This window comes from Muntiacus reevesi, chromosome 2 (assembly GCF_963930625.1).
Source record: "Muntiacus reevesi chromosome 2, mMunRee1.1, whole genome shotgun sequence".
Taxonomy (NCBI): Eukaryota; Metazoa; Chordata; class Mammalia; order Artiodactyla; family Cervidae; genus Muntiacus; species Muntiacus reevesi.
Window position 1 is genome coordinate 70,799,542 of NC_089250.1, and position 27,952 is coordinate 70,827,493.

Sequence of the window (27,952 nt, forward strand, 5' to 3'; positions counted from 1 at the left end):
AGTCCCTAACAAAAATGCAGGCCCCTTGTTAAGGAGCCTGAGAGTGGCGGTACTCTGCCCAAGAGTGCACTGCTTGGGTGGGTGCCCACGAAGCCCACTCTGGAGAGAGGAGAGAAACAGGGGAGATATGAAAGGGAGGCCAAGAGGGTGGGGGTGGAGGGAAATGGATGCTTGTTTGGTGTTTTCCTAACGCCAACTCATTTAATACTCAGACCACCCTTTGAAGTTGATTGTGCATTTTCCTGCAAGAGGAAACTGAGGCTCAGAGAGGAGAATCATTTACCCAGAGTCAAGATTAGTAGGTGGTAGGCGCCTGAACGTTAATCCGGGTCTAAGGGGCTATAAGCCTCCCTTCTTCCCTGGGGGTTAGGGGAGGCAGGGGGCGGGGGCGGGGGGCAGCTGGAGGAGGTGACAAGGAAAGAGGTGATAGAGTCTGGGCCTGAGCACCTGGGCACTGCGGGGCTGGTGGTGCCCGGAGTGGGGTCCCGGGGAGCAGGGGAGGGGACCTAGACAGGGGTCTGGTCCTCTCAGTCCTTCCTGCCCCCAGGGAAGGCAGGAAACCGGAAGGGACCTCCTAGAACGAGGATCTAGAAGACTGGTATGTGGGGCCTGGGACCACGCTTCTGATTCACGAGCATGAGGCGGCGTTTTCTCTGCAGGAGCACTGAGGGTCGGAGTCAATGATTTGGGAAGTCCCTGAGTTAGGGCGTCTTGGAGGTGGGTTGTCAGTGTCTGGGGGCGCGTGTCAATATCAGCATGACTCGGGGTGACAGTGACTCGGAGAGTGGCTGAGTCAGGGTCCAGTGAGTGCTGGAGAGGCAGCGTGTGTCTGTCGTCTCACAGGACTGGTAATACGGTATTGGGGCGTTAGGGCCCCCCATCTGTTGTAAGAGCACCCCAGTGTCAGCCAGAAACTAACAGACAGCCAAATCCCCGGGGCCCCGCCCAGCCGGTCCATCAAGGGGGGAGCTGATTAACCATTAACCCCCACCCCTCCCCAGCAGAGCCTCCACCCCTGCGCAGAGGCTAGGCCCGGACTCCCGGCAGACCCTCCCAGAGGACGGTTTGAAACGCAGGAAGGCAGAGAGGGCGCCTGGGAGGAGGCGGTGGGAGGGCGGAGGGCGGAGGCCGGGGCTCGGCCCGGAGCCTTCGGGGTGGGCATCCTGGGCAGGGCAGGTGGCCGAGGCGGGGAGAGGGAGGATGCGCCTCTCCAAAACCCTTGTCGACATGGACATGGCCGACTACAGTGCCGCGCTGGACCCAGCCTACACCACCCTGGAGTTTGAGAACGTGCAGGTGTTGACGATGGGCAATGGTAGGTGGGGGCAGGTGTACCCAGGTACCGGAGCGAGTCTGCCGCACTGGGTTTGGGGCTGGGGGGAGAGTGGTGGGTGAGCACGGTGCTCCTGTAGGTGAGAGCTCAGCGTTACCAGGTGAAGTCGATGTGCCCAGGTACAGTGACCAGAAGCCTTCAGGGTGGCGGGGGGGTCTGCCAGGGCCAGTCTGCAGCAAAAGCAGGCCCCGGGTGTTCCTGCCAGGCCCTCGCAGTCCCTGTGACCGAAGCCGTCGCCGTGCAGCGTGTCACCGGGAGCGGGGACTTCATGGTGAGCGTCCTCTCGGCGTCCAGCCCCGGTCATTGGGCCCAACGGGATCCCTGCTTGAACCCCTTGGGCTGAGGTCCAGAGAGATGGAAAGGTTATGTCCCATCCCCAGAGACGGTGGATGGAGACGTGACCATGTTTCAGGGTGTCTTTGGGACTTTCCTGGGGTGAACGCCCCACTTTGAGAAAATGGAGTTCTCAGGGAGGTTTTGCTAAATGAGACGAGGATCAACAGTGCGCATGCGCACGTGCATGGTGTGTGTGTGTGTGTGTGTGTGTGTGTGTGTGTATACGTGCACACACACACAAGCACACTGGTGTGTGATTCTAAGCTCCTGTTGGCATGGGTGCTTGAGTTTCCATGTACACACGTGGGCAAGTGGTGGACTTTGTTGAAATGTATGTCTGCAGGAATCCATTTGCATGTTTGTGTTCACTGGTCTGTGTGTGCACGTGTTCTCCGTCTATTTCTAGTTGCATTTCTTCTCTGAGTGGGTCCGTGTTTGTTGTTATCTCTAGGGATGTCTGTGTTTATCTTGCTTATGTCCGTAAGTGGCAGTGAATGTGTGTACAGTAAGCGGCAGTGAGTGTGTATACGGTAAGCAGTGATTAGTGTGTGTACAGTAAGTGGCAATGAGTGCATATCCAGTCAGCAGCAGTGAGTGTGTGTCCCTGTGTCTGTGGACGTTTGCACGCATGAGCTCTGGACTTGGATTGGTTTGTGTGTCCTGGGTTTCCCGGACGTATGTCCAGCTTGGGCATCCTGTCTTGTGCCCCTGTTTGTACCTGCTTTTGAACGTGTGCACATCCGTGTCCTGGGGGGTCAGCACTCTCCAGCACTCATGTGATATGCCATTGCCGTTTGACACACGCAAGTCACATCAGCAACACGTCCATTTGTCTCTGAACGGATTGCGTTGCCTGTTTGTCTCCCCAGGTTTGCACATCCACTCCCGTTATCACCGAGAGCACATCTGAAGGGGTGGGGGGAGTTTTCTACAGGAAGGTGGGGGGAGGGAGGAGGCTTGGAAGGCCGGACACCGGGACCTGAGCGGTCGCAGGGCAGCCTCAGAGGAGGGGGGCAGCTCACCTGCCTTCCTTCCCCGGCTCGGCAGCCTTAGCCGAGCTCTGTAGCACTTGAGTCAGCTCAGCTCAGCCAGAGAGAGGTGTCTGCCCTGCCCGTGGCCAGTGGGCACGATCCGTGGTCAGTCTCACCATCTGCTCGCCTTCCCCTGCCATTCACTCACTGTGTGACCTTGGGCATGTCACCTCCCCACTACTTGCTCCTTCTGCAAAATGGGCTTAGTCACTCCAGGCCTGCTGGCTTTCAGGAGTGTCCAGGGATCACGTGAGGGAGCTGAGGGGAAAACATGTAGGCAATGGTAAACAAGAAGCTGCTGCACTAGGCGGGGTATGTGTGACCCCAGAGAGACGGCATGTAAGACACCTGACCACCATCTAGCCCCCCATCATCCGTTCAGAGTGGGTGCCTCCAGCTCCTAGGAAGTGTGTATTCCCGAGGCAGGGGCTTACCCGATGTCTTGAAGATGGGGCAGCTCTAGCTCTGGAGCCAGAAAGATCAGGGCTCAAATTCTGGTGTCCATCCTTCCTACCAGTGTAAACTTATGAAGTCATTTGCCTCTGAGCCTCAGTTTTCTCATCTGTAAAATGGGAATAAATCATAGTGCCTGCCTCCCAGGGCTAACCAGAGGATCCCATACTATAAGGCACCTGAGGGCTTACTGGTCACTGGTCCTGCGCCCTCCATGAGTCAGGTCAGGAACTCAGCATCTTTGAGAAGGGTCTACATTCCACATTAGAGTTTGAAGTGGGCCAGAAAGTTGGGGTGATGTTTTGCATATGTGCTACATTGGTAGCTCAAAGGTTCCAAGCTCCCTACCCACCTCCCATTCCTGGTTCAGAAGGAGCAGGGGGTGCTTGTTTATCAGAGGCTCCAACAGACACCCCAAGAGGACAGCACTGGATGCCTGGACCGTAAATCCGACTCCTCTACTTAGCAGCAGTGTGATGACTCTGGGCAGATCCTGTCCTTTCTGAGCCTTGATGTTCTCACCTGGAGAATGGGCACCATCACCTGACCCTGGGGAGTAGAATGAACTACTTGGCAGCACCCAGCCTATCCTGCCCAGGATGTGTGAGCCCTTCCCCCAGTCTCCGCTTGAGTTGTGGGGTCAGCTCTCCCGGTGGTTGGAGGAGGCAAGACTGGAGGAGAAAGGGCACCAATGCAGCTTAACAATTATCCTCGTCTCTAGGAATAATTCACCAAGTGGAGGGGGCCGTGCTCCTGGGCACCCTCAGAGGCGACGAGATGTTCAGCCAGGACATGACAGAAATGAGATGTGGCAGGGTGTCTGCTTGTGCACGGAGGCTGGAAATCATCTGCTCCCAGAGTCTTCTTCTGCAGAAAAGTTTTTATTTTACAAACACTGATATAGTGCTTCTTACCTGCCAAGCACTTCACATATATTGATTCACTGAACCTTCATAACAGCCCTAGAGATTATTATGTGCCCCATTTCACAAGCGGAGAAGGCAATGGCAACTCACTCCCTGGAGAAGACCAGGGACAGGGCAGCCCTGTGGGCTGCCGTCTATGGAGTCGGACAGAGTTGGACACGACTGAAGCGACTTAGCAACAGCAGCAGCATTTCACAAGTGAGGAAATGAAGGCACTGAGAAATACATAAATGTGGCCAAGGTCCCATGGCTAAGAAGTGGGCAGACTCAGATATAAACTGGGCAGAAGGGCTAGAGAGATTATGCTCTTAACCACAGCACTATATCCCTGTCCAGTGCTTAGCTAGATGTTCCCTAGGAGCCCTCGAGCGGATTCAGGGTGAAAACACGTGTGTGTGTGTGTGTGTGTGTGTGTGTGTGTGTGTGTGTGTGACTTTGTGTGGTATGTGTCTGCAAGCATTTTTCTGGGGAGATGGTTCACAGTATCATCTTCTCTAAGAGGTCTATCCTTGGCGGAAGAGTTGCTTACAAAAACGAGGGTTCAGCTATGGAAATATAAGATAAAATTGAAAACAACTGAACCAGTCAATCTGCTCTTTTTTGCAATTAGGGAAACTGAGGCCCAGGGGAAACTGAAGCAAGGAAAAGGAACTTGCCCAAGGTCACAGACAACTTAGAGGCGGCACTATTCCCCAAGACCACAGCCACCTGCCTCGTATCCCCTCCTCACAGAGATGCAGCAGTTGTGTTTTCTTTTTTTTGACCCCACAGTATGTGGGAATCTTACTTCCCTGACCAGGGATCAAACCCACTCCCCTTGCACTAGAAGTGCAGAGTCTTAACCACTGGACCACCAGGGAAGTCCCAATGCAGTAGCTTTTGTTATGGGGTGCCCAGATCCTTGCTATGATCCTCCCAGGAGGGCAAACAAGCCACTGTCCTTGATGTATGTCTTCCTGTTTCCTGGCAGAATTTGCAAGCCCCCTGAGTACCAAGCTGAGACTCACCCAGCCTTGGCCACTCAGTGAGAAATAGGACTTGGTTCTGGAGATGATGGGGGAATATTTGCCCCTCTCATAGCCCCCTCTGCCCAGCCAGTCAGGGTCCACAACTGTTGGACACATCCTAGGAGACAGCCAGTTTCTTCATTCCTTCCCAGAGAAAGCTGAGGCTAGCGATTGCCACCACGGGGAGGAGCAGACCCTCCTTAAACAACTCTACGAAGTCAGTGTCACAACCATCCCTAAGTTATAGATGCAAAGTGGGAGTTCCAAAACAGCAAGGAGTGCTCACTTCGGCAGCACATATGCCAAAACAGCAAGGAACTTGCCCAAGTTCTTTGAAGGGGGGGTCAGTAGCACTTGGGTCTAGCTGAGGCCGAAGCCCTTTAAAGATCCCCACAAAGCTCACATCTGTTTCTGAATCTAAACCACCAGGAGAGCAGGGTTTCCGAGAGGTGACTTTCTGCCCCTCTTGCATCCTCACTCTTTGCTTTTCCGGCGCAGACACATCCCCATCAGAGGGTGCCAACCTCAATGCACCCAACAGCCTGGGAGTCAGCGCCCTGTGCGCCATCTGCGGGGACCGGGCCACGGGCAAACACTACGGTGCCTCGAGCTGTGACGGCTGCAAGGGCTTCTTCCGGAGAAGCGTGAGGAAGAACCACATGTACTCCTGCAGGTGAGGAACCTCGATTTCTCCATCCGGGAAATGGGTGCACGTGGGCTGATGTTCCCCCAGGTCTGTCTTCTCCCTGGGTAGGTCTCAGAGCCATCTGCCCCTCAAGGCCTTCAAGCCTCTGATTTCTTCACCCTTGCAGATCCAGATGGGAATGTCTATTCTAGACAGCCCTTTATTGAGCACTTTCTATGTGCCAGGCACCATATTGAGTTTTTGCCTGTATTAACTGCTCCTGGAAGCGCATTGTGATTTTTCCCATTTAGCAAATGGGAACCTCTGAGGCTTAGGATCAAGTCTCTTCTGACACCGCAGAGGGTGAGGCCCATCCCCCAACCTGGCGCTTTTTCTGGGGTGGATTAGGGGTTGGCCCCAGGCCTTTCCACTTCTCTCAAGGCCTTGGAGAGTCGTCCTTCAGAAGCATCTCCCCTTCTGGGTAACAACAATAATAAAATAATAGCAGCTGTAGTTACAAGTTCTTACCATGAACAGACACTGCATTGAGCCCCATTTGGGTAATTATCTCATTTTCACCTGTCAACATCCCTCTGTGGAGGTTACTATTATTATCTCATTTTATAGATGAGGAAGCTGTGGCTTGGAGAGGACTGGGAATTTGCCCAAGGTCACCCAGCTTGAATCAACGGCAGAGCCCGGGGGTGACAGGGCACCACCCGGAACCACGGCGGCGCTTGCCTGCCTCTACTCCATATCCCCCTCCAGAAGGTGGCTTATGTGGACCAAGTACTGAAACTGATTCACAGCCAGCAGCCCACTCTGGGCTCTGGGGTTTTAATAAGATGCATGGGAAATAGCAGTGCCTCTACTCGTAGCTGAGTGATCTGAGGCCACATGTCCACTCTCTGAGCCTGTTTCCTCATGTTTAGGGGGTCAGGGTTGGGCTCTGAGAGTCCACAGGGCCTTTTCAGCTCCTGGTTGGTTAGCTGGAGGACTCCTGGGATGACAGGTTTGAGCAGGGAGCCTGGAGGTCAACCAGATGGCCAGGATTCTAGTTGCGCCCTGGGAGAAGGAGGGCTGTCCTTTCTTCCTCCAACCACCCCAAGCCCTCCCCAGGTTTAGCCGGCAGTGTGTGGTGGACAAAGACAAGAGGAACCAGTGCCGCTACTGCAGGCTCAAGAAGTGCTTCCGGGCTGGCATGAAGAAGGAAGGTGAGCCTCGGCCCCTCCTGCCACCCCCCCCTGCCCCACCCGCGCCCACAAGCTCCTGACAGCCATTTACAACCATGGCCACAACTTTATGACTCAGTGACAGACCCAGGTGACTGGCTAATGGCTGAGAGGAGGGAGGGCCTGAAGATCTGACCATAGGGAGGGGCTGGGCTTGGTCTTGAGAAAGATTCCAAGAGATAAGCTCCTACTTTCAGCTACTCGGGTTCCCAGCACCACCTCGCCTGCCTACCTTCACCACCACAAGGCAGCCAGGTTGGGTGTTTTTTCTTTTGTTTTTTTTAACGTGATTTTATTTTTTCATTTTTTGGCCGCACTCCTCAGCATGTGGAATCTTAGTTCCCTGACCAGGGATTGAACCTGCACCCCTTGCAGTGGAGACACAGAGTCTTAACCACTGGACCACCTGGAAGTCCCTGGGTGTTTTTGCTTAGTATACTATTCCAAGCATCAGGAAAAAACGTAGAGAATGGCATGATGAACTTCCATGGCCCCATGACTAGACTCAGCAAATGTGAACGGGGACGTGGCGGGGCTCTATCCCCCATCTTCCTGTTCCAGGGTCAAGTGCCCCAGTTCCTTAGTCTTCGTTCTTGGGTATCACATGACCCAGCGTCCTCAGGCTCTAGAGAAATGGAACAAGGCATCAGACTCGTTCTGGGTGGAGGAGGCTGGGAGTGCTGGGGCACAGCATTTATTAGAGTGTCTCCTGCCTCCTGACACCAGTAGCTGGGCTTTTCCACCTAGCTGGGCTTTTCCACAATGGATAGTTCTTTTCATTATCATGACAGCCCTGCAGGGTGCTATTATCACCCCCACTTTTCATAGACAGGGGAACTGATGCCCAGAATGGGTCAACAGCTTGAGCCAAAGGCCCCCCCAGTTGGTCAAAGCAAGCTCCGAAGTTTGAACCCCCAGCTTTGGTCTTGAGCTCAGTGTGGTTTGGATGATACCTCAATGCTGCCTGCTATGCCCTCCGGATTCTAGGAATGTTTGGAAGTTTTCTAGCCCAAGCTCAGGAAACAAACATCTTTTAGCTGCTTCTCTGAGTAACTTGAGTCCATTTTTAAATCTGTCTCTTTCTCTGCTGAACACACCTTTCCCAGCCCTGAGACTGGCTCCCAGCCCTTCACTTCCAGCCCACAGCTGCGGTACACTAGCCAAAACCCTTGGTCAAGTTCTGTACAAACACATAGCTGCTCCACCCGACCCCCAGCAAGATCCTGGGACCCAGCCTTCCCCCAGCCAACTGGGAAGGGGGATAACTTGGCTTTGGCAGTCTCCCCTCCCTGACTCTGCCTCTGAGCCCCTGTTTCTCTGCCCACCTCCTGGGAAATATCCTCTGGGTCTCATCCATATAGGGCCCTGAGAGTTTATGACCCCTGCTGCCAAACCTGGGCTATGACCCTCAGGAACACACCATGATGCTCGCAACACCACAATTCTCTCATCTGGACCTCAGTGGTTCTCAAGAGCAAGGAGAACCTTTTTCAAAGGGCAGATGCCTCCCAGCTCTCCCCCACCCAGTTTTCAATGGGATTGACCACTCTCACCTTGAACAACTTTGTCGAATGAGAAATGTTATGAATGAGGGACTTTCCTGGCTGTCTAGTGGTTAAGACTCTGTGCTTCCACCACAGGAAGCGAGGGTTCAATCCCTCATCGGGCAACTACTATCCCGCATTCAACAGGCCATGGCCACCGAAAAAGAAAATAAATAAATAAAAGAGATGTCATGAATGGGAATATGAGGCATGTGTGAACAGCTAGGGCCTTTCCTGGTGGCTCAGCGGTAAAGTGTCTGCCTGCAGTGCAGAAGATGCAGGAGACCCCGGTTCAATCCCTGGGTTGGGAAGATCCCTTGGAGGAAGGCATGGCAACCTATTCCAGTATTCTAGCTTGGAGAATCCCATGGACAGAGGAGCCTGGCGAGCTTATAGTCCATGGGGTCACAAAGTCGGACACGACTGAAGCAAGTGGGCACACACGTGAATAGCTAGAGGCAAGGAAACAATTGAGAGCTACAGTCTAAGAGTCAAACAGTTTAGGGTTCTACCAGCCAGTGATTCTATCAGGTCAACAGCCTAAGATTTTATGTTTGAGAGAATGAATCTCTGGTGTTAAAATTCCAAGCCTTGTGATAGGTGGGAGGGAGAAAGGTTGCCAGCTCACCTGAGCAGACGGCTACCTTCCTAGGTTGTAGGTAGCCTGTTCCTGCATCTCACTGTTCTTTATAGGTGTCTCCTATCAAACATTCAGAGTCACTTTCGTGTGTGTTACTTCAGTGGAGTTTCTGCCCCAACTGGGCTTCAGTGTTCACATCTATAAAATCACCGGGGTGGATAATGAACCCTTCCAGCTCTGTCAGTCTTGCTGTATGCCCACTGATCTACCTGTGCACGTACACACTGCCCACCAGGACGTGTGTGTTTGTTCCCTGGTCCTCCCACTGAACTCTGCAGAGACGGCAGGCCCAGGGCAGCGAGGGTCCCCAGCCATTCTACCTTGGCTTAGCCTTGAAAATAGCCAGTTGCTTCTTATCTTGGAGAAGGTGGCATTATGCCAGGAGGAGAGGAGAATCAGCTAATGGCAAGTGCGTGTGGGCTGTAGGAAAGGCTGGTGGTTATTTGCATGCTTGGGTTAACCAGAAGATCATGACATATGCAGTGGGCTCAGCTGCTTTGAGAGCAGGCCAGGGTAGCAAAGGGTTCCATTGCCATTGTGGTCAAGTTCTGGGAAGTAAGGGCACGACTAGCTCTTGTTGTTATTGTTCATTTAACAAATGAACTTAACAAGTCATGTCCAACTCTTTGCGACCCCATGGATTGCAACACGCTAGGCTTCCCTGTCCTTCACTGTCTCCTGAAGTTTGCTCAAACTTATGTCCATTGAGTCGGTGATGCCGTCCAACCATCTCATCCTCTGTCGTCCCCTTCTCCTCCTGCCCTCAGTCTTTCCCAGCATCAGGGTCTCTTCCAATTAGTCAGCTCTTTGCATTAGGTGGCCAAAGTATTGGAGCTTCAGTATCAGTCCTTCCAATCAGTATTCAGAGTTGATTTCCTTTAGGATTGACTGGTTTCACTAGCTCTACCTAAGTTTTATAGTCCCAAAACCCCTCCTTGGCTTATTGGGAGGTTCTCAGAGCCAAGAGAGATTCTCAATGGAAGCCCCAGGGATTGGGAGAGTTGGGACAAGTTTTTATTTCCCTTCCTTGATGGCCCTAGGAGAATCTGGGAATTAGAACTCCAAAGTTGTCTCTGAGGACAAGAAAACATGGATTGTAAATATAGCATTCATAGACCAGTTGGGTGTATAGGAGGTCATCAAATCTCTCCATTTTACAGATGGGGAAGTTGAGACCAGAGAGGTGATATGATTGGGTCAAGTGCAGAGGAAGTCAGGACTAGACCTCGGGCTCCCCAGAGCTGAGTAGACACCAAATTCCTTGGATGAGAACTAGGACTGATGGCCTTGGGAAGCACCTGGATTTGGTCAAGTCTCCTGAAACTTCCTCTCAACCACAGAGAAGGGCTCTGAATCTCAAAGTCTTGTGAGTTTGGCCAGAGGATATTCCATGGTGTCCAAGTGGGTTAAAGAACGGAGACTCTGGGAAGAAATCTGGGGGTCAGTGGGCCCAACGGCAGGTCCCACATTCTTTCCTATAAACCTATACCTACCTGAGCCTGAGCTGTCAGACCCAGGACAAATGTCTGACTCTCGACATTGGAAATTCAGCCCAGGAAATAGGGTCAGGGATGCAGGTGGTACAAGCTGGCAGTAGGCCAGGGGCCCACAGATGGGCCCTTCCTGGGATCCCCGGCCCAGCACCCCCTCCCCACACCCCCACTCAGGGGTTCTCTCGGAAGACAAGCTCGTCCTCTCCGCCTCTGCCCAGGGCCGGTTAATATTCAATAGAAGTTACATTTAGGTCCCCGACCCTGCTAATACTGAGCAAACATTTGGAAAACATCATTCCGTGACTGAGCTCGCGCCGGGCACTGATAACGCCGGCCTAACCTTGAGGAGCCCAATCCCCAGCTGCTGACAGCAGCCCTTTTCTTAGGCCCGCCGCCACTTGGCGCCCTGGTGGGTGCGGGCTGGCAGCCGCCGGAGGGGTGTCGTGGGCGGGACGGGACCCGGGCAGGGGAGCGCTGCTGGGAGCTGACCCCCTGTCCAGGGTGGTGGGTCTGGGAAGAGGAGTTTTCTTACCTTGGGACTTCTGTTACACCCCACTAACTCTGGGTTCCCTTTACACTATCTGGCTTTTTAAAATATTTTTTGCCATTCCACGTGGCTTGTGGGATCTTTAGTTCCCTGACCAAGGATCGAACTTACGCCCCCTGCATTGGAACTGCAGTCTTAGCCCCTGGACTTCCAGGAAAGTCCTACACTAGTTGACTTCCGTTCTCTGATTTCAATGATGTTTGAAATCAAGAGAGGGTTGAAGAGCAAAATGTCAATGTTCCATTGAGAAATGGGGCATAGATTGCACCCGAGAATCAAAGCTTGTCTTCTGCACCTTCTTTCGGCCACTCAATGAATATTTATTGAGCACCCATTGCGCGCCAGGGTTCTAGTTGCTGGGGCTACAGCAGTGGATGGAAGAGAAGATATTCTGGCTTTCTGGAGCTTTCTTTCTCTGACAGAGACAGAGAGTGAAGAAAGGACAGAGAACAAGTACCAAGAAGAAAAATAAAACAGGAGAAAGGGGCAGAACCTGCAGGAGGGATATCCCCATCAGACAGGGTGGTCAGAGAGGGTGTTTCTGAGAGGTGACATTTGCAAGGAGACATGAGTAAAGAGAGCGGGAGAAGTTTAGTTGTGGGGGATGGGGTGTGGGTGCAGGGAGAATTCCAGGCAGTGGGAACAGCAGTGGCGAAGACTTTGGAGAGTGGCTGAGTGAGTCCCAGGAACGGCTGGGAGGCAGGTTTGATAGAGAGAGTAAAAGTGAGATGGGGGAGATAGGACCACCATGAGGAAGGGTGACCTGACTCCAGATATGATGGGGAGGTCCTGGGTTTCCGCAGTGGAGGGATGTGACCTGAGTTGGGTTTTAGGGGATCCCTTTGTCTTCCGAGAGGTGCACAGACTGCAGGGGTAAGGCTGGAAGCAAAGCAGGCCGAGAGGAGGGTCTGAATTCCCTCAGGACCCAGCCCAGAGTGGGAGCTGCCAGTGGGTTTGCACAGATTACTGACAGCATTTGGAGTGTGTGTGTGTGTGGTGGTGGCGGGGTGGTGGGCAGGTGAGAGAAAGAGACATATAGCGAGGTCCCCAGACTGGGAGGAAGAATAAGGCTGCCTGTTCCTGAGATGGGAAAGACCAAGAGGAGCAGGTCTGGGAAAGAAGCTTACAGATGGGGAAACTGAGGCCCAGAGAAAGGGTGTGGCCCCCACCAGCACACGGAGACTGAGAGGTGAATCCCGCCAGGAACCCAGGTCTCCTGCAGCCTCGTCCTCCCTTCTTAGAGCTTCAACCAAGGACTCCCAGACTCCAGGGGTCTGTCAGGGCGGCAGAAGGACCATCCTACATCTTAGACCAAGACTGACCCAGGTGGAGGTGCAAGGGGGTGTGGGGCCCAGGTAGACAGAGGCCCCAGATCTGAGTTCCTGGGAGGGGAGCCCCATGGTGGAGCAGGAGGGAGCCAGAGCTTTCACGAGCTGTCTCTGAGAAGGTTAGCCTAGAGCACATGCGCTTCCTGCTGATGACTGAGACCCCAGGGCAGGTGGGGCCTCCAGACGCGCTTGTCCAGGCTTCTGCCTCTGTACTCGGGGGTCCCTGGGCCATCTCCATCACCCAGAGCGATTCATTTTGCTTGTCTTAACCACTTTCACATGGAAAGGAAGGGACCCTTTTCTAAAACACAGCTTGAAAGCCTGTCATCAAGACAGATCTCCTGCTCAAAATTCAAGACCCACCTGAAGCCCTCTGCCAAGTCATCACAGCCTTGCTTGCCTCCCATGATGGGTAGATCACTCCTCAAGCCGTCCTGTTGTGTGAGGAGCAGTGGTGGTGCTGGGAAAGTTCTCCCACAGGCTGGCTTAGGAGCCGTTGACCCCCATCCCCACACGCTGACCTGGGCTATGTGGCCTGGACACTCTCCCTCCTGCCCCCAACTCCCACCTCCGAGTGCGTTCCCTTTGTTCCTGGACAGCCCTGCAGGACAGCCCTCCAGGCTCACTTCTCTCCCCTTGTCCTTCAGCCACCCCTCCTGCCATGGGACCCCTCTCCTCCCGCTCACTCGCTCTGCCTCCTCACAGCTGTCCAGAATGAACGGGACCGGATCAGCACTCGCCGGTCCAGCTACGAGGACAGCAGCCTGCCCTCCATCAACGCGCTCCTGCAGGCCGAGGTCCTGTCCCAGCAGGTGGGGAGCCTCCCCCACCCACCTGGGGCCTCCTCATCCCAAGGAGGAATCTCAACTCCACCCCTTTCCTCCCCACCCGGGCCTCAGAGCAGCAGACGGGAGGGCCCTCGGACATCACGAAGGGAAACAGTCCAGGGTCACACAGCCCATTTAGTAGCAAAGACTCAAACCCTGGTGGCTCCGACGGTAAAGAATCCGCCTGCAGTTGCCTGGGTTCCACCCCTGGGTTAGGAAGATCCCCTGGAGGAGACATGGCAACCCACTCCAGTATTCTAGGGAGTTCATGGAGATCTCCCATGGACAGAGGAGCCTGGTGGGCTGCAGTCCATGGGGTCGCTGCCAGTCGAGCATGACTGAGTGACGAGGCACAGCACAAACCCGCAGCTGGCACCTGGCGGCCCCGTGGGGCCTGCACTGCGCAGGCCAAGCCATCTCCACTCTCACCGAGGGTCTGAGATGGGCTTCGCCCCGAGAGAAGAGAGGAGTGGGCAGGCGGGCAGAGTAGCACACTGGGGCTCAGCCAGTCCCCCTTGCTGTGTGACCTTAGGCGAGTCGCTGGGCCTCTCTGGGCAGTGGTTTCTGCACCTTCCGAAGAGGATGGGGACTTTTGCCCTGCTTCTCCTCCAGGGCCGACAGGTGTTTTTAGGCTTCAAAGGAGCCGGTGGAGGAGGAGGTAGGGGGCAAGCAGCAGATGAAGGCCCAGAGGGCCTGCTTGGCATCCTCCCTTTCCCTTTCCAGTTTCCCCGGAGCGTCCTTCAGAGCTGAGAAGGCGCCCACAGTCCAGCTCCTCTTTCCCAGGCAGGGAAGCTCTCTGGGGGTGGGGTTCTCTGCAGGGGACAGAGTATATGGAGGGGATATCCACCCCAGCATTTTCCTCCGCCTCTCCTAGATCACCTCCCCTGTCTCCGGAATCAACGGCGACATTCGGGCGAAGAAGATCGCCAGCATCGCGGATGTGTGTGAGTCCATGAAAGAGCAGCTGCTGGTGCTCGTCGAGTGGGCCAAGTATATCCCAGCCTTCTGTGAGCTCCCCCTGGATGACCAGGTGAGGATGGACACGGTCTGCAGGGAGTGCGGGCCCTGGGTAGGTGGGTCCTGCTGCTCCCCATCCCACCGGATATGGCCTTGGACTGGTTCGATTTATTTCACAAACGCGTAGTGCTCATGTGTGCATGGAGCTGTTTAAATCACTTTACAAATGTTAGCTCATTTAATCCTTCTGACAACCCCAGGGAAGGTAAGTGCTATTATGACCATCACATAGGTGAGGAAACTGGGGACATAGAGAGGTTAAATAACTTGCTGAAGGTCACACAGCTAGTATCCAACACAGCTGGTATTAGAACAAGCAGGGAGGCTTCAAAGTCCAGGCCCATAGCCTCTGCACCGCTACATCCGACAGCTCTCCCAGGTAGGATGTGGGTAGGGGCTCAGGGGCAGGGCTTAAGCCATGACTCTAATAAAGATTCTCTGTGTGATCTTGGACAAATTACTTCCTCTCCCCGAGCCTCCGTTTTCTCATCTGTAAAGTATGAATTGTAATATCCCCTTCAGAAAGCTGTTGGGAGGATAGAGAACATTACCATTTAAAAAGCGTCAGTGGTGTAACAGGACACCTACACAGTCCTGGCCTCCCTAAATGTCAGTTTCTTCCTTGTATCCCACCAAGATGGATTTTCATTCAGCATGTTATTCCCCAAACTACCTTCTTTGAAATACAAAAAATGTCTTGGGGGAAAAGCTGGGGCTGAGGGATGGGACGCTGAGGACAATCGAGTTCCTGAGCACTTGATCAGGGTGCCCCCCGAGGCCTCTGCAGACATTTTCTTTGTTTGGGAAAAAGGAGCTGAACTGGGTCATCAACTCAGCTCCTATGGAAGCTGGGCAGCACCAATGGACAGTGTTCCAGATTCCGGCTCCTGGTACATTTGCTTCTCTGTTTTATAATTCTGCACAGAAGATTGGCAACATGTGTTGGCCTCTTAAAGTTTCTGAAAAGTCCTCAGGCAAGGCAGCTGTTGAACCTTGGGAAGCCAGGGCTTCTCAAAGTCCTCTGGTGCCCAGGCGCTTCTGGAATGCATTTGCATCACATGGTGGAACACACTGTGAAAACCCTGGCTTGGCTGGTCCTCACCCTCACACGGGGGTCAGATCGGATGCCTTCTCACACAGATTCCTCGCTGCTTCAGGAGGGATGACAAGGCAGGGATCTTGGCCAGGCTGCCCTGGCCTTCTTCCCTGCTCCTCGTGTTCTGGCCCCGGTCCCCTCTGCTGGAGAGGCTCCATTAATGTTTAATCCCTCCTGTTCCTTCCCAGGGGCTCAGCAGGACAACAAGATTCCCCCCACAAGCTGAGCAATTGTTAACCTCCATTTCCCACCCAATCCTCCCTGGCTGGGGCTCAGAGCATTCTCAGAGAGCAGTGATGGGTGGCCAGTAACACAGAATAATCATTAACATCACCACCCACCACCTGCCCACCCCCAGAATGGTCATGTTAGGGGGCTGGACCCAGGGCCAGGAGGGTTCCCAGCTCCCCATTCATAGTGTATAAGGAGCTTATCTTGCCTGTGATGGGTGGGGCACAGCTAGGAGAACTCGGGGATGTTGTCCGTCAAGATTGCCCCAGGAACCAAGTGTGTTTGCTTCTTGGTTTGTTTTGGGCATCGACCCATTGAAACCTAGAAGGCTGGGTAGCATTGGATAAGGGGATGGAGGGTTGGAGAGAAAGAGAGATTTGCGCAAGGTCACAGAACAAGACAGCCACAGGGTTCGACTCTAGGTCTTCTGTCTCTCGATCGCAGAGACACTGCAGTAAGTGACGAAAGTCCTGCATGGTGCCTGGAGTGTAGGAAGTGCTTGATAATCAGCATGCTTTGGTCTCCTTTTGTCTTGGTCATGGAAAGGGAGTTCTCCCCCTCCTCCAAGGCTGTTTGCCATTCCCCCGCTTTTCCTGTCGTCACCAGGCGTCATCCTGGGGGTTCACATGTAAGGACCTTGCCGCAACAGGGGCTCAATCTGGGAGGATGTTAAATAGACTGACTCATCCATTCACCTGTCCCTTCGTCTTTCATTCGAACAAATATTTATTGAATGCCTACTATGTGCCAGGTGCCCTCCTTGCCTTAGAACAACCTCATGTCCTTAGCGAGGCCTTTTATGATTTACCCCATTGCTCTTCATCACATGAGCCTCATCTTCCTTTCTTCTTCCCCTCCTTCCTTCCATCCATTTATTTCTTCTTTCTTTCTCCCTCCCTTCCTCTCTCCTTCCTTCCTTCTTTCTCCTCCTCCCTCCTTCCTTTCTTTTCACTATTGTGTCCCCAGACAAGCATCCGACACTTGTGGTTGTCATTCAGTCTCTCAGTCGGGTCCCAGTCTGGGGTGAGACCCCATGGATTATAGCACACCAGACTTCCCTGTCCTTCGCTAACTCCTGGAGTTTGCTCAAACTCATGTCCATCGAGTTGGTGATGCCATCCAACCATCTGATCCTCTGTTGCCCCCTTCTTGTCCTGCCCTCAATATTTCCCAGCATCAGGGTCTTTTCCAATGAGTCGGTTCTTCTCATCAGGTGGCTACAGTATTGAAGCGTTAGCTTCAGCGTTAGTCCTTCCAATGAATATTCAGGACTGATTTCCTTTAGGATGGACTGGTTGGATCTCCTTGCAGTCCAAGGGACTCTCAAGAGTCTTCCTCAGCGCCACAGTTCTAAAGCATCAATTCTTCAGCACTCAGCCTTCTTTATGGTTCAACTCTCACATCCATACATGACCACTGGAAAAACCATAGCTTTGACCAGAAAGATCTTTATTGGCAAAGTGATGTCTGACACTTAGTAGGCACTAACATCTGTCTGATGACTGTAAGAATGAGCAATCCAATGAATTAATGCATAAAAGCATTTTTGCTTCCTAGTTTAGTCTGCTAAAGAATTTCCAAACTCCCTAACCCAACCTTGCAGATAAAATCCTTGAGGTTAAAAAAAAAAAAATCCTGAGGCTACCAGCCTGCTACCATTTGACCAGTCCCATCCTTGGTCCTCATGCAAGCACTGGAGCAGGTGGTTCTGAAAAGGCAGGTGATGCCCTCCTGTGGGCTGGCAGGGCTCCCACCTACCAGACTCCAGACTCAGACTTCAATCCTCCAAGTCTTCTCTGTCCTCTCTGCAGGGAAGGGGTTGGTCAAGCGGATCCCTGGCCAAGGACCAGTGCTCACACCCTTTGCCTTGGGAACCAGCATCCATGTCCAGATTCTTACAACAGAATCTAGAATCTTCTAGCTTCAAGTGGGTGGATGCTCTAGAGATCTCTTGGAGCAGTGATTTCCCAAACACAACCATGTGTCAGAATCAACTGAGGAGTTTATTAATTTCAGATCCCTTGGGTCCACCCCAGACAAAGAGAGTCAGTGCCTTGGGTAGTAAGGCCTAAGAATGTGTGTTTTACAAAACACCCTTCATCATGTTACATAGCTGATCCATGAGCAGGAATTCAGAACCCCCAAAAAAGCTCTAAAAGTTTTAGAACTTTTTGGGTTTGTAGACCCTCTTGAGAGTCTGATGAAAGCCTTTAAGTCTCTGCTAACACACACACACACAGAGTGTTGTTACAGTTTTACCAGGCACACAGACAACAGAAGAGGCCCAGAGGGGAGCAGCAGTTTACCCCAAATGCAGCAGTCCAAGGGCAGAGTTGGCATGTGGTGTCCCGGCTCTGAGCACAGGTTGCTTCCCCTTTCAGGGGTAAGCCGAAGCTTTTCCATGTTTCTAGTTTTATCAGTTATGAGAGGAAGGCGGCAGTTTTCTGATGCCCATCTTATCATTCAGACAGGTAAAGGCAAGCGGAACACTAATGCTGACTTGCTCAGGGTCATTGGCTGGCAGCAGCCTCCCCAGGGGTGTAGGTGCCTTCCCAGGCATGCGGACACCGGACGCCATGCCCTCTCTCTTCCAGGTGGCCCTGCTCAGAGCCCACGCCGGCGAGCACCTGCTGCTCGGAGCCACCAAGCGCTCCATGGTGTTCAAGGATGTTCTGCTTCTAGGTGAGGATGCTGTCTGCCCAGCCAGGGCTCTGCAGGGGCATGCCTAGCGTGAAGCGCACCCGGGCATGGGAGATTTCCATGGTGGTGTGCAGAGTGTGGGAGGCAGATCAAGAATGGTCTTGTCCTCAGTATTCTCAACTGGATACCCGATTCAGATGCAAGGAAATGTGGACTCAAGGAATTAAATTCCCCAGCATTCACGTTACAGCACAGTCAGGCTTAGCCCTGGGATAACCTGTGCATTCAGATGCACTTTCTGGAGAGGGAGCAAAAGGCAGCCAGGAATGGCACAAACCCCCAGTCTGTGTCGCCTATGCCTTCATAACATGTTTGTTTATTACTCTAACTTCTTATATAGGGCACACCGTGGGTCCTAGTCTGAGTACTTTACAAATACTAACTCCTCTAGTACAACGACCCAATGAGATAAGCTCTACAGTTTATTCCCATTTTACAGGTGGAAAAACCGAGGCACAGAAAGTAATTTATCCAGATAGATCTGGCTAGTCAGTCGAAAAAGCAAGATTCAGCCCAGGTGGTCAAATTCCAGACCTGAGCCCTTACCCTTGGTGCTTTTATGCCTCCCAAGCCGCCCTTGAATGTCATCAGTCTTGTGGTCTGTTGTCGCCATTAAAGAATGGAGCTTGGGTGCTATGAAAGGGGTCCTGAGAAGTCAGGCTCTGGGCCCAGGCCAATGCCTGCAAGTCACTCATTCCTTTAATCTGGGCCTTGGCTTCCTCATCTGTAAGATGGGCGTGACAGTCCCCACCAGCCCCTCCTCCCATGGGCAGCCGCTGCATTTATAACCGCAAACAGCAAAAGCTGGAGGAGAGAGGTACTCCCCGGTGCTTCCCATCCCCTCTCCTTCCCAACCCACCCAGGCAATGACTACATCGTCCCTCGGCACTGCCCGGAGCTGGCGGAGATGAGTCGGGTGTCCGTGCGTATCCTCGATGAGTTGGTGCTGCCCTTTCAAGAGCTGCAGATTGACGACAACGAGTACGCCTGCCTCAAAGCCATCATCTTCTTTGACCCAGGTACAGCTCACTCCTCCCACCCTCCCCTGATGCCCCAGACCCTCTGTCAAACTGCTCCCACTGGGTTACGAACCCCGAGTTTGCCACCTCATCTCTCTAGTATGACAATCAGGAGAAGACATCTTTATCAGCTCCATTTAACAGATGCGGAAAATCGAGGCTCAAATGACTGATGTGATGATGGGGCACACTGACTCCAGAGGCTTGGTGTTTTTCTTTCCCATCTTACCCTTCTTTCCCTTCCTCTCTGCTTTCTGTTCCTTACCTACTACCATCCTCTTTTTCTTTCCCTCAAAAAAAATTTTCATCAAAATAATATCTGCACATACTTAAAATGAAAATAGTCCTCCCCACTCTACTTTTCCTGTCCAAAGCCTACTCCCCAGGAGGAAGCATTTCTGACTCTTTATACTGTTTCTTTTTATTGCCACCTCTCCAGCTCTAAATAAAATGCTAACCTTTCTACTTCTTGATTTATCCATTTTAGAACATATTTTTTCCTCCTATGATAGTTGAGAATTGTATTTTTCCCTATCACCACTCCATCTTTTCTCTCCCATCATCCTAATACATTTTTCTTGCTATTTCAGTGTCTCTACTGATTGCCTCTATAATGTTCAGCGCTTATGCTTTTATTTCTTGTTCCATCAACTGTCGGCAGTATCTCCTAACCTTTCATTAGCAGGATAAAGTTAATGTATTTGCATTCTCCCTCTTCCATCTACCGACCTTCCACCCATTTTCACACATTTTTTTTAAGATTTTTTCAATGTGGACCATTTATAAAGTCTTTATGGAATTTGTTACAATATTGCATCCGTTCTATGTTTTGGTATTTGGCTGCAAGGCGTGTGGGATCTTACTCCCAGACCAGGGATCAAACCCACACCCCCTGCCTTGAAAGAGGAAATCCCCACCACTGGGCCCCCATACAACATTTTTGTTGTTGTGATTTTATGAAAAACCTGTTTTCATTTCATGATGTCAAGATGGACGCCCGGGCTCCAAAGCTTCCTTGCTTTCTTCTGTCCTTCCATGTTAGAGAGGTCCTACCTTGTGCCAGGCACCGTCCTTAGCGCCAAGCCTTCTCTGAATGGAGATTGAGTCTAGTAAGCACAGTGAGGAAGTGGAAATGAGCACTGTGTATGGAGCACTCACTAAGGCTCTTGTTGATTTCACTCGTTACTTGCCACATGGTATCTGTGAGGTAGGAATTGCTATTATCTCCATTTTACAGATAAGAAAATTGAGTCACAGGGAGATTGATAGACTTGCCCCAGGTCACAGAACTAGGAAATGGCAGAGCTTGGATTTGAACTTCAGACTCTTCAGCTCTCAGGCCCATGTTCCTACCTATCACACGCTATTCCTGGTTTCTTGAGGGGATAAGATTTCTAGTTGCAGTTTCCTCCAGAGCATGGCCCAGGCTGTGTACCCTTGGTGCTTGGCGTGGGGCTGGATGACGGTATCTGCTCAGTCAAATGTGCAGGATTACTGATGCTGAGTCAGGGTCAGCAGCCTGGCCTGGAGGGGCTGGTGACCTAGGTCAGGGCCGGGCATGTGGGTGGTGCTCAATAAATGTTTATTGACTGAATGATAGAATGCACAAATGTGGCTCAGGAGAGAGAGAGCCATACGTTGGAAATGTGGGTGAAATTATCTTTCTGCTGCTTACTTTATCCATAAAAGAGACTATAGATGTCTTCCATGAAGGTTGAGATTAACTATTGAATAACCACTTCAATTACTTTCCCGGTTAAGAATCTAAAATATATCCATCGCTTTTTTTTTTCATTCATTCACCCTTCCATCCATGTACCCATTCCTTCATCTAGTTATCTGTTCAACAAATATTGACAATGCATGGTGCTAGGTGGTGGGTTTAAAAGATGCATGTATTCTGTATAGAGATCACAGTCTAGCAGAAGAGACATTCCATCCTGTGTGCTCAGTGGTGACGAAAGAGCCACAGAAGTCTGGGGACCCCATGAACACCCAGAGTGCAGACCTGGTAGGGTGGAATGGAGAAGGCATCCCGGAGGAAGTGTGATCTAAGCTGAGACCCCAAGACTACACAGGCAAGGGAGCAGGCCAGCGGGGAGACTGATGAGGCAGCAGGAGAAGCAGTGCTGAGGCCTGGATGGTGGGGCTTCTTTTTTTTTTCCTTTTTGGCTGAATCATGAGACATGTGGAATCTTAATTCCCTGACCAGGGATTGAACCAGCATCCATTGCATTGGAAAGTGGAGTGTTAACCACTGGACTGCCAGTGGGACCTTAACTGGGAATCAGGAGCCCTAATTCCACATCATGGATCTGCCAACAAGTGGTTTTGTGGTCTGGGCCAAGTCCTCTCCTTTTTGTGTGCCTTGGTTTCCCCATCTGTAAGATGAGAAGGTTACAAGGTGCCCTCTTGGGAGTGTTCCTGAAGTCTTGCCCCAGCACTGCTAGGATTTCCTAGGTGCCCTTGGGTCTAGGTCTCCCATCAGAGCCCCCGGAGTAAGGGGACATTGGGTCCCACCTCCCCAGACGCTCCAGGTTGGCCCTCTGCCTCCCTGGCATGATCCCTCCCATTGCAGATGCCAAGGGGCTGAGTGACCCAGGCAAGATCAAGAGGCTGCGTTCCCAGGTGCAGGTGAGCCTGGAGGACTACATCAACGACCGCCAGTACGACTCGCGTGGCCGCTTCGGCGAGCTGCTGCTGCTGCTCCCCACCCTTCAGAGCATCACCTGGCAGATGATCGAGCAGATCCAGTTCATCAAGCTCTTCGGCATGGCCAAGATCGACAACCTGCTGCAGGAGATGCTGCTGGGAGGTTAGTGTCTAGCCTGGGAGGGGCTGAGAGGTGGGCAGGGCTGGAGGCCGCTTCTCCAAGAGACCAGCCTCACTCATGCAGAGCTGCGTTCACCTCTCAGCTCCATCACTTTCTCACTCTGTGGAAAAGTGAAAGTGTTAGTTGCTTGATCACGTCCAACTTTTTGCAACCCCACGTACTCTGTCCATGGGATTCTCCAGGCAAGAATACTGGAGTGGGTTGCCATTGCCTTCTCCAGGTGATCTTCCCAACCCAAGGATAGAACCTGGGTCTCCTACACTGCAGGTGGATTATTTACCGTCTGAGCCAGTGGGCGGGGCTGGGGGAGGTAGCCTCTCTAAGAGACAAGCCTCATGCAGACCTGAGCTCACCACTCAGCTCCATCACTTCCTTGCTCTGTAGCTTTGGGCAAATCCTTTTATCTACTAGAGTCTCAGTTTACTCATCAGGAAAATGGGGACAGTGGCCCGTTAATTCAGGTTCTGAGAAGTTACCATGTTCCAGTCGCCGTTCTAAGTGCTGGAGGTTCAGCAGAGGACAAGAGTCAGTTCTCCCGGAGGCTGTGTATGAGTGTATATATAAGTGTGTGTGTGTGTGTGTGTGTGTGTGTGTGCGCGCGTGTGCGTGTGCGTGTGCGTGCCAGTGTATATTAACACTCGGGGGAACAGATGATAATTGAGTATATAATAAAGACGGCAACTACCAATTTTGAAATAACAAGGTAATACAATAGAGTATAACTGAAAAGGGGCCTCTTTAGATAGGTTGGTCAAGGAAGACCACTCTAAAGTGGTGGCTTTTATGCCACAGATCTGATAGAAGGAAGGAGAACATTTAAAAGCCAAAGGAGAAACACTCCAAGCACCAGTAACTAGTGCAAAAGGCCCTGAAGCAGGAGAAGTTTGTGTGTTCGAGAAAGATAAGATTGTGAGACGAGAGGAACTGTATGAAATGAAGATAGAGATTAGGAAGAAACCAAACCAAACTATAGTCTCAGAGGCTATGGTTAGAGATTGCATTGTATTCTCACTGCAACTCTTAAAAGAAAAGTGGAAAATCAGACTAATGTTTTCAACAAACTATCCTGATTGTTGGGTAGAAAGTGAACATCAGAGGGCAAAATGGAGACAGGAAACCCTTGAGAAATGTCACCATCTTCAATCAGGGGAAGGACAGGGAGGCTTGGACCAGGCATGACTGGAAATTGACCAACACAGATACACTTGAACGTCTATTTGGAGGAAGAACTCACAGAATTTTCTGATTGATCAGACAGGGGCAATGAGGGGAAGGGAAAGAGTCAAGGATGAAACCTACATGTTTGCTTTGCGCAACAGGAATGGTGGTGTACTAATTTACTGAGATGGGGAAGATTTGGGGAGGAGGGGCAAAAAACAATTTGAGGCTGAGGGTGGGGGTGGGGGTGAAGATCCATTGTAGAATTTAGTGAAGCTTGAAATGATGTTAGATAGTCATGTTGAGTTATCCAGGAGGCGGATGGATATTTGAGTCTGTTGCTCAAACAAGCCCAAAGTTGGGGATGAGAGGCAGCTTAGTGGTGTCCCAGAAACCAGGTGCCAGAGAAGGAGATGGAGGAAGATCTAGGCAGGAGGATAAGAGAAAAGCCAAGGGAAGTCCCAGAAGCCAAGAGCAGAGTGTGTTTTAGTGTGGACAGAGCATTTAATGGTGTTAAATTTCACAGGAGGGGGAAGGAGGCTCTTGGCGATTGTGTTGAGAGCAGTGTCAGTGGGAAAGGAAACCAGGGGAGGGTGTTGCAGAGTGAGTGAGTTGGAAAGTGGAGACGTGGAGACAGCAAGAATTGACTGCCTTTGGAAAATGTTTTGCTCAGAAGGGAGCTGGGAGAGAGCTAAGGCTGATCGCAGGGGAGTGATTGTGATGATGTGCCATGGAATCTTGGCTGGGCTGAGAGGGATGAAGACAGGTGACAGACAGGGAAAAGTGGGGGCCAGTGAAATGACAGCCTCAACGGGGCTGAAGAAGTTGTGCAGTGATGGTGCTAAAGGAAGTGAGCTGGAACGATAGGAGGCGGGGTCTAAATAAAGATGCTTGAACGTGAGACTTTGGAGGTGACGTGACGTGATCACTGGTGATGGCCAAGCACAAGGTTTCTCAACCTCAGTGGATTCTTGGGTCTGGATCATTCTTTGCTGAGGGGGCTCTTCTGTATCTTCTTTGGCCACATGACTGGCCTCTACCCGTGATACACCAGTAACACTCCTTCAGTGGTGACAGATACTCAGATGTCGTCAAAGGTCCCCTGAGGGGCCCAAATCACCCCTGGCTGAGAACCGCTGTCACATGATAACTCACTTCTTTCTCACTTTGACCCTGTGGATGCAGGGTCACCATGAATCAGGTGCCACTGAGGCTAGGATCAGGAAGGAGCCAGATAAACTTTGGGTAAAATAATCCATCTCTTTGGGCCTTGTCATCTCATCTGTAGAATGAGGTTAATAATGATTCCCAGCCTTTAAGACTGTTGTGAAGGTTAAGTTATGTCAAACCTGGAAAATGCTGTAAAACAGTACCTGGCACATAGTATGTTGATAGCAATCTTTGAAACAGGTATAGTTTTAAAATTTTTTCTCTATTTATCTATTTGGCTGCATTAGTTGCAGTATGCAGCATCCATACTTAGTTGCAGTATTTCCATTATCCATGGAAATGCAGGATTTCCGTTGCATCTTGTGGGATCTTTTGTTCTGGCACTTGGGCTCTCTATTTGTGGTGAATGGACTTATTTGCACTTCCCAGGTGGCTCAGTGGTAAAGAATCCTCCTGCCAGTGCAGGAGCCTCAGGAGATGCAGGTTTGATCCCTGAGTCGGGAAGATCCCCGGAGAAGGAAATGGCAATCCACTCAAGTATTCTTGCCTGGAGAATCCCATGGACAGAGGAGCCTGAGGAGCTTGGCGGGCTACAGTCCATGGCATGGCAAAGAGTCGGACGTGAATGAGCACAACAACAACACAAAGTGGGATCTTAGTTCCCTGACCGGGGATTGAACCCAAGTCTGCTGCATTACAAGGCAGATTCTTAGCCACTAGACCACCAGGGAAGTCCCTGAAACAGGGTATTTTAAAGACCCCTTTCAAGCCCTAAAATTCCATCATTATTGTATTAGTGCCATAGTCTATTACTAGACCATATGCTATGTATATGGTACTGTCATTCTCTTGACATATTTTTTTGAGGCAGTTGCTGTGTTCCAGACACTTTGTTAGGATCTCAAAGAGAGAAGATACACCTGTAATTGTAATGTTCACAGACAGAAGTGATTGTTCCCCAAAGACGGGTTACAGATAAGTGACTATGTTAATTCCAAGGAAGGCGAGGTTACTTTCTACTGAAGTAGGGAGAATCAGGAGAGGCTTCCCAAAGAAGGGATCGTATGAGTTGGAATTTGGACTTGGGGATATTGGTGGGGGTGGAGGAAGTGGGGTAGAAGGCATCTTTAGCAACACAGGAGCAAACACAGAGCTAGGTGAATCCAGGGGATGTGGTGATGCTATAAAGAGGCAAGTTGGGCTTCAGATGTGGGGGATGAGGCTGAAAGGTGAGTTGGGACCAAAAGGTTAAGGATCTGCATACCAAGGAGCTTTGAGAGACATTGATTGAATCCATTATATTAACATGCAATCAATACACTGCTCGTTGCAATGTCTAAATGATCTCACAGCTTCCTTATAGACTCCTTGTTCCTTTCAAATCACTTTTGTCCTCTTGGTTTGTGAGTCCTCTCAATACCTTCATGAAGCCTGTGAATAGGAATGGAAACCTCAGTTTGTGTGTGGGCATGTTCCGTCATGTCCGACTCTTTTCGACCCCATAGACTGTAGCCCGCCAGGCTCCTCTGTCCATGGGGTTTCCCAGGCAAGAATACTGGAGTGGGTTGCCATGTCCTACTCCAGGGGATCTTCCCAACCCAGGGATCAAACCTGCATCTCTTGTGTCTCCTGCATCGACAGGCAGATTCCTTACCACTTCGCCACCTGGGAAAGCCCCAGCTTACTAACCCACAAATAGGAGCCCAGTAGGCGCTGTGAAGATTGGATGCGCAGGTTGACGGCCACACTCGCGGACGATGGTGCCTCAAGATGGTGCCGTGGTCTTTATCCCAGACTCTCCATCCTCACTGAGCATCTTCTACCTGCAGGGTCCTCCAGTGAAGCACCTCATGCCCACCATCCCCTGCACCCTCACCTGATGCAGGAACACATGGGCACCAACGTCATTGTTGCCAACACGATGCCTGCTCACCTCAGCAACGGACAGATGTGTGAGTGGCCCCGGCCCAGGGGGCAGGCAGGTGGGCAACTTGGGCTCTCCCTGGAAGGGGCGAGGTTGGGGCCTGAGAGGGAATCTGGAGAAGGTTGGGTCTAACAGATGGGAAATGGGGTAAAACAGTTCTCTCTGCTCCAGGGTAGGGAACGAGGGGTAAGACGGTCCATTTGTTAAGGCTGCTTCTTCAGTGAGGTGATTGACAGCTTCCCCTGAATGAAGCTGTCCTTAGATGAGGCAATCCACTGGGTAGATTGGTTGAGGATGTCCATTGCAGTGAGGTTTCCATTAGGTGATGTTGTCCACCAGGTAAAATTGTTCACTGAAGTTAGACTTCCCAGTCGGGTAAGACTGTCCACTAGACAACTGGGTGAGACTCCTCACTGGGTGAAGGCTTCCCCTGGGCTAGACTGACCTCTGAGCTGAAATCTCACAAGAGTGAATTTGTCATTGGGCAAGGTCCTTCAAAGAAGATTATCTTTGGTATGAGAGGGTCCGCTAAGATGAGATCGCATTTCACTGAGATTGTTCTTTGGGGAAGTTGGCCTTTGAATAAAGTTGGCCAAGAGGATCACAGTCAAAATTACATTCTGAACTTGTCATGGGGGTGGGGACTTCAGTTTCTGCTACTCATCTACCTATCAAGGGAGAGTATTTCTTGAGTCAGTTAGCCAGCTCCTTGGGTCTCATCTACTGCTGTTCCTTTTGTCCAAGAAAGCTTGATCCTGTCACATGTCCCAAAATCCTTAGGGAGACTCAGACCTGGACCCCAGTTTAGGAGAAGCATCCAGTCTCCATATCAAAGGTTGGAGGAGATGGGGGTTGTAGGGATGTGGGCAAAGGTTCTAACTACAGAACCTGGCCCAGCTATAGCCTTCCAGACCTGATGGAACTTAGACTTGGTGATCTGGGGCTCAGAAGGTTTGAGCTGTAGGAGTCCTTAGAGATAATCTAGTCTAATTCTCTCATTTTGTAGAAGAGGAAATTAAGTGTCAGAGAGTGGGGAGGACTTCCCCAGGGCTCTTCACTGAACCCCCAAAGGGCTGGAGTTCTGAGCAGCCCTGTCTGTCTCTTTGCCCCTCCAGCCACCCCTGAGACTCCGCAGCCTTCGCCCCCCGGTGGTTCAGGGTCCGAGCCCTACAAGCTTCTGCCTGGAGCCATCGCCACCATCGTCAAGCCCCCGTCTGCCATCCCGCAGCCGACCATCACCAAGCAGGAAGTCATCTAGCAAGTCACTGGGGGGCGGGGGCTCTGCTGGCCCCCCAGGCCCCTCCGAGAGCCCCTGATGGTCACTTGGTCGCAGTGGAGCAAGCTGTGACCACAGGCCAGTCCCGGAGCAGTGATGGGAAGGGCGCAGGCCCTTGAACTCGGGCTGTGGGTTGCATCCCACTGCCCCCCTTCACCACTTACTCTGGATAACGGGGCTGCGACTTGGGGAGACCCCAGCTGGAA

At 51.7% G+C, this 27,952-nt stretch overlaps 1 protein-coding gene across 2 annotated transcripts; it reads left to right on the forward strand.

Moving 5' to 3' along the window:
* Positions 1–1,069: 1,069 nt before the first annotated feature.
* Positions 1,070–27,744, forward strand: HNF4A (hepatocyte nuclear factor 4 alpha). Of its 2 annotated transcripts, none has more exons than XM_065922041.1 (10): positions 1,070–1,315; positions 5,585–5,759; positions 6,831–6,925; positions 13,201–13,307; positions 14,197–14,352; positions 18,261–18,348; positions 19,230–19,385; positions 21,964–22,200; positions 26,376–26,528; positions 27,586–27,744. In XM_065922041.1, the coding sequence occupies exons 1-10, from the start codon at positions 1,201–1,203 to the stop codon at positions 27,726–27,728; spliced, it is 1,425 nt and encodes a 474-aa protein (XP_065778113.1). In that variant the 5' UTR covers positions 1,070–1,200; the 3' UTR covers positions 27,729–27,744. The 2 variants fall into 2 exon arrangements, with proteins under 2 accessions (XP_065778113.1, XP_065778114.1); XM_065922042.1 differs by having other exon boundaries at positions 26,376–26,498.
* The last annotated feature ends 208 nt before the right edge of the window (positions 27,745–27,952 follow it).